Source organism: Cannabis sativa, chromosome 1 (genome assembly GCF_029168945.1).
Source record: "Cannabis sativa cultivar Pink pepper isolate KNU-18-1 chromosome 1, ASM2916894v1, whole genome shotgun sequence".
In the NCBI taxonomy this organism is placed as follows: Eukaryota; Viridiplantae; Streptophyta; class Magnoliopsida; order Rosales; family Cannabaceae; genus Cannabis; species Cannabis sativa.
In genome coordinates, this window is record NC_083601.1 from 55,388,321 (window position 1) to 55,394,622 (window position 6,302).

General features: G+C 28.5%; 1 protein-coding gene across 1 annotated transcript; it reads right to left on the reverse strand.

Moving 5' to 3' along the window:
* Positions 1–1,697: 1,697 nt before the first annotated feature.
* Positions 1,698–3,541, reverse strand: LOC115704244 (polygalacturonase-like). The gene is made up of 4 exons (XM_030631459.2): positions 3,357–3,541; positions 2,928–3,236; positions 2,303–2,824; positions 1,698–2,175 (listed from the first exon to the last, which is right to left on the reverse strand). Exons 1-4 carry the CDS (start codon positions 3,483–3,485, stop codon positions 1,930–1,932), a joined length of 1,206 nt encoding a protein of 401 aa, XP_030487319.2. The 5' UTR covers positions 3,486–3,541; the 3' UTR covers positions 1,698–1,929.
* Between the last annotated feature and the right edge of the window lie 2,761 nt (positions 3,542–6,302).

Sequence of the window (6,302 nt, forward strand, 5' to 3'; positions counted from 1 at the left end):
AGCCAATACCTATAATGTCCACAACAACCACATCTTAATGTTGCATATAGAATTTTCCAATACTTAAAAGGATCACCAACCTTAGGACTTTTCTTCTATGCCACAACTCCCACACCTCTACAACTTTTTGCCTTTACTGATGCAAACTGGGGTTCATGTCCAGACACTAGACGCTCCATTTCAGATTATTGTGTTTTCCTTGGCAACTCACTCATATCTTAGAAATCGAAAAAGCAACAAACTGTATCTCGTTCATCTGTTGAAGCTGAATACAAAGCACTTGCCAATGTCACTTGTGAAATACAATGGCTCACAACAATAATCAAGGACTTCAACATCCATGTAACAAAACCAGCAACCATTTTTTGTGACAACAAATTAGCCATTCACATATCTGAAAATCTAGTCTTCCATGAGCGCACAAAATATGTCGAAATCTACTGTCATATCGTTAGGGACAAAATTACAACTAGGATACTCAAACTGAACCATGTTACATCAAAGACTAACCTAGCAGGCATTTTCACCATACCACTTCTCCTCTCTCAATTCAGTACAATTATATCCAAGATGGGTGTTAAAAATCTTTACACTCCACCTTGAAGGAGCCTATAAGAGTTAGTTAAAGTTGGATATAAGAAAGTTAGTTATTTCCATTATTTCAGTTTGTACTCTAATGGTATATATACCAGCTTCACCACTTGCAATCATTTGATTCGATTCAATACATTTTCTTCAGCAGTAGAAACTTTTCTCTTTACTCTGTTTTCACTAATATATTCAGCCCTCGTAAAGGCAAAACCACTATTGTAATAATTGTAGGTACCTTAGACAAAGAGATTACATGAAATTTAATATAGCCACCTTATGCTCCAAAATACAAAAACTTAAAGAAATCATGTAAGTTAGTACGTGATTATCAGAATTGATATTTTTTGAACCATGTAATTCACTTTATTGTTTTGAATGTTAACATCTGAGTGACTCAAAGGAATGTATCATAGTTTCCTCATAATCTATATCACTCTTCGAGTTGCAGAAGAACTCAAATTCAAACACATTCAAATCTATATTTTTTTCTCTTTCGCATCAAATCGAATGGAATCATAAATTTGAATTGGATTTTTTATATTATTTTACATATATAAATGAACATGAAGGAAACTTACAAGATAATAACAAAGATTGAACAACAAAGAAACGCCCCTGAAGAATTCCATCAAACTCTACGATTTATTATTATTATTATTTACAAAAAAGAATAGATGACTCGTAAGATCTAAATTAAGCAATAGATGATATTGGGAGCCATCTCAATTTGCTATGTGTTTTTTAAAAGCCATCTAAAGTTTCATGTTTTGCTACTTTAGATGACTCCTACGATGAGCCATCATAAGCTTGGTATGACTTTTTATAGAAAAAATTATAGCTCTACTAACAGTAGTTTAGAAACAATGACTCACTATATAGGAGCCATTGTATACATAGGCTCCACATTAAAGTCATATTTTCTTCTAATGATTTATCATTAATATTTTTTTAGCACTCTTTGTTCTCTTTTGAGTTCTTTTTTTTTTGGTTTTGTTGTTCACATTAAACTAGCCGTCCCCAATGCTTCTTTTTTTTTTTTTTTTGTTTTTTTTAAAAAAATAATAATTGAAGAACATTATATTTTTGTCTGTCATGCAACTTCGTAGAGTTGAAACAAATTAAAAAATAATAACTTAAACCATACAAATAACAACTTAATCAATAAAATAAATTAATACAATAATGTGAAGGTCAAAATAATGACCAAAATATATAAAAGAAACAAAATTGAGATAGAATAGAGTAATTAAGAATTGTGTCCCATTTAATTCTTTTATTATAAAGTCATGATGAATAACTCATTATAATAAGGAATGAATGATTGATTGTTGTCGGGATTTATGCAGAGTCATCACTAGTGCAAGGCGGTAGGTTTACAGTGCCGGACATCTCGGGTTTAACATTCGTGCAAACGGATTTGGCTGGCCCTTTAATCTTACTACCAGTAGTTTTGAGATCAATATTATTAAGTTGTATACCTTCGCACGGATATGCCCCACAAACAAGATACAAAACTTTAGGAGTTGAAGAAGTTCCCTTAATGTCTTTGAACACCACATCGCTAACCTTGATCTTAGATGGCTTCTGTATACGTATATATACACACACAAACACATAACATATGAATTTAACACACAAAATAATATATATATAAATATATGTATTCAATATAATACAATAATCTAACATATATATATATATAAATACGAACCCCTTCAAACTGTGTGCATGCGCCCCATGGACAATATTTCTGATCAATAATTATTGGCGTTTCAACATTATCCATGGTGAGTTTCTCAAAGTGCATGCCCTTCGCAACACCATCAGTAGACCCTTGCCATGTCTTGATCCTGACTCCATTTGAGGTTCCTTTGAATGTGCAGTCAGTGACAGTGATGTCTTCTACTGGAAGTTCATTCTGATACTTTCCAAGGCTGCCAACACTGATTCCATGGCCCGGCCCACATGTTACCTTGGTGATCTTCAACTGTTTGGTTCCGTCTCCAATAGAGATGCAATCGTCACCAGTTGCAATGGTGGTGTCAGTGATAGTGATGTTGGTCGAACGACCAAGGTGGATTCCATCCGTGGTCCAACTTTCTTCTGGAGCTATTATCTTAAGATTTGTGAATAACAAGTTCACTCCTTCTAAAACTGTGAAGTGAAATTGTTTGCTGTCTTTTGTTGTGATACCCTCGATCACAGAGTCAGTTATAAAATTTAACCTAATGTTCTGTTTGTTGTGTGGAAATATAACATGAGAAGCACACATTATTATTAAGTTTGTAAATAAAGTAAATAATAGTAATATAATAATGTATAATAAGTAAGCTTACAATTGGGAGTTGTTCACAATAATCTGTTCTCTTGCATTTCTTTCCCCAACTTTGTCCACCATTACCATCGAAAGTTCCTGTACCAGTGATAGTTAGGTGTTGGACCTTTTCAAAAGTGACCCAACCTTCTCCATCTTTAAAGCCTTTGGCAGCGCTCGGGGCCATTAGTATACCGTCCATCTGAAACACCACAGGAGACTTGCATGGTCCCAGAAAAAATGCTTTGTTTAAATTGTATGTCCCTTTAGGAACTACTATTGTCGCCTTAGATGGTGCTGCACATGCTTCTTTCCAAGCGTCCGCTAAGGCCTATGTACACATTAGACAAACACATATATTTTCTTTTAAGCTTAATTGATATTTACATATGTATAAATATGAATTAATTTATTATAATGTAAAGAGAGAGAAATTTATTAATATAATTACCTGATCGATTTGACCATCAGGTTTTGCTCCATACTTGGTCACATCAAAGGTTTGGCAATTAATAGTTGCCACTGAAATTGCTAGAAGAATAACCAATAAAGAAACCTTCTTGTTTTGTTGTAGAACCATTTTGTCTACTTTTTTCCTTTCTAATTTTAATTTAACACTTTTAATTAATTGGAATGAAGAATGAAAATTTATTTCTTGTTTCGACTAATTTATAGGCCACATACAATTCTAAAGACCATTAGATGTGAACAAATTGTTACTAAATTTAACTTTTGAATTTTTCAAAAGAGTGATCCATCAAATACTCATTATGAAAATGAATTAACTATTTTTTTTTAGGAAAATATATCATAATATCATTTTGTTAGATTGTGACACATTTTTACTATATGCAAATAATATTAATATTTACAAATAATGCCATTAGTTGAATAATAATAATAATAATACATACTTTATATAACTTTATTATATTATTATATAATAGGTTGTAGTAGTGATTAAAATTAATCATTATTTGTAGTGATTTGTTTAGTCTTTAGATCTTGATCTAATGGTTGATATTATGAATAAAAATATTAAATAAATAATTTATTTTTTTTTTTTAAAAAAAACACAAATAAATAGGTAACTTATATAGATAGTTATTTTTATTGAATTATATATTTACTTCCAATAATGATTCTTTATTTTCTTTCTAATTCATAAATAATTCTAAAATTAAATTATTAAATATTATAGTGTCTTTTATATAATTTTTTAGAAAATTACTATGGAGTTTATTTATTCCACACAAATTGATCATCACATCCTATTGTATGCATATAAGCATGCATGCATAATAGTAATGTAATATTCATCATGAATCACATCCTATTTGTATTATATCCAAAAGAAAAAAAAATTACAATATCAATATACTTGTGATATCAAATTTACAAATAATATAAAAATTTAAAAAATAATTTATATTCAAAATAATAAAGATCACAAATAATTTAATTGATATCAATCCTACTCTTGAAGAGATATCAACAATAATTAATATATTTGATATATAAAATCAAAATTGAGTATTTTGTGATATTTTTTTTTGAAAAAATATTACATATAGTGATGCATATATGAGCCTTAGATGTGTGTAAGTTTATTTGATGATATTTGTTTGTTTTAATGGAGGTCAAATTTAGTTATATGGTTGAGAGATTAGACTCATTTATAAAAAATTTAGAAAGCCTCCAAATACAACATATTCGTAATGAGAAATTATTAAAATTATTATTGGAACGAACACAAATGAAAAAACTAAAAGTAGATGCGAATGATGTTGAAGCTAAAAAATCCCAAGAAAATAAATCGAATATTAAGAAGTTAAATTTTGCACACCAAATAAATATAGTTTTGAAAATTTCAAATTCACTAAATCTTCGAAGAGTTGCGAGAAGTTTTTTTGGAATTTATTTTTGCCAAAAAGATACAGGGTAAGTTTTATTCTCTTTGTTCATTTTTATTTTAATATCTATTTGTTGTTATTGTTATTACCACAATTGAATTCTAGTTTATATATATTTCATAGGGACGAAATATTTAATAGTCATCATATATTTTTAAAGCGTTTGGATACGTGGTTCCTAGCTCTGAGAAGAAAGCTTGAAACTGAAATTTTCAAAACTATTTCCAGTATATACATCAAATGGTAGTTAAAATATTTTAAGAGAATGAATACAAAATAAAAAAAATATATAGATTAACTGTGTCCACCATAATAATATTTTAATGGGGTTTGCCATAAGAAATTTATAATTTTTTTAGTAGTCAATATGAATAATAGAGAGATTATGGATGAGTTCATCTAGATTAGAACTTTTTGACATGTAGAATAACACATCATAAGGTATTGTATTGTGTATTATTAATACTTTAAAAAAATTGGGTCATTATGAAAATTTTAAAAAATTAAGCAATTATTCTAATAAATTAATTTTGATTCTCATTCTTTATTCTTAAGAAAAAAACAATTACCTAAAATAGCAAGTCATCTTAATTCTTATTTTAATTTTTTTTAATAAAATAATCATTCTTTCCTTAAATATACTTTTTACTTATGGGCAGTGATTAAAAAAAATCACAATTAAATAATTTTTCTTATATAATACATAAAAATTTATTTATTATTGAGTGTATATTTTGTTACTTATCAAAAATATAATTTTAATTTTATATGCATATTATATGTATGTAGTATATTAAATATGATGCATCATTAATTAGTAAAAAGATATTATTAGGTATAACTAATACAATAAATATATATATTTTTTAATACTTTTCAAATTTTATATATTAAATATTATTATATATTATCTTTTGAGTTATTTATTTTGTATTCTAATGAATGTTACTTGTATATAAATTAGGTATGACCTCTTATAAATAAATAAAAATAAATAAGGTATGACCTTTCGATGGTAATGGTGAACAAAATTGGAGAAAATGAAAGATTTAGGAGAAATAAGCTAAGTTCTCTGGATCGAAATCTATAGAGATAGAAAGCGAAGAACATTAGCATTTTCTCAAGCAACTTATATCCATAAGGTGGTGGAAAGATTCTCAATAGAGAATTCCAAGAAATTACAGTTACCATCCAAACATAGAATTACTCTACATAAGGATCAATATCCAATGACTCCTCATGAGATGGAGGACATAAGAAAGTACCCTTATGCATCACCAGTTGGGAGCTTGCTGTATGCAATATTATGTACAAGGCCTAATATATGCTACACTATAGGGATTGTTAGTTGTTACCAATCTAATTCAAGTTTGAAACACTGGATAGTTGTAAAGCACATTCTTAAGTATCTTCGAAGAACGAGGGATGTCATGCTTATATATTCCATTGGAGAGTTAAATCCTACTGGATATACGGATTTTAAT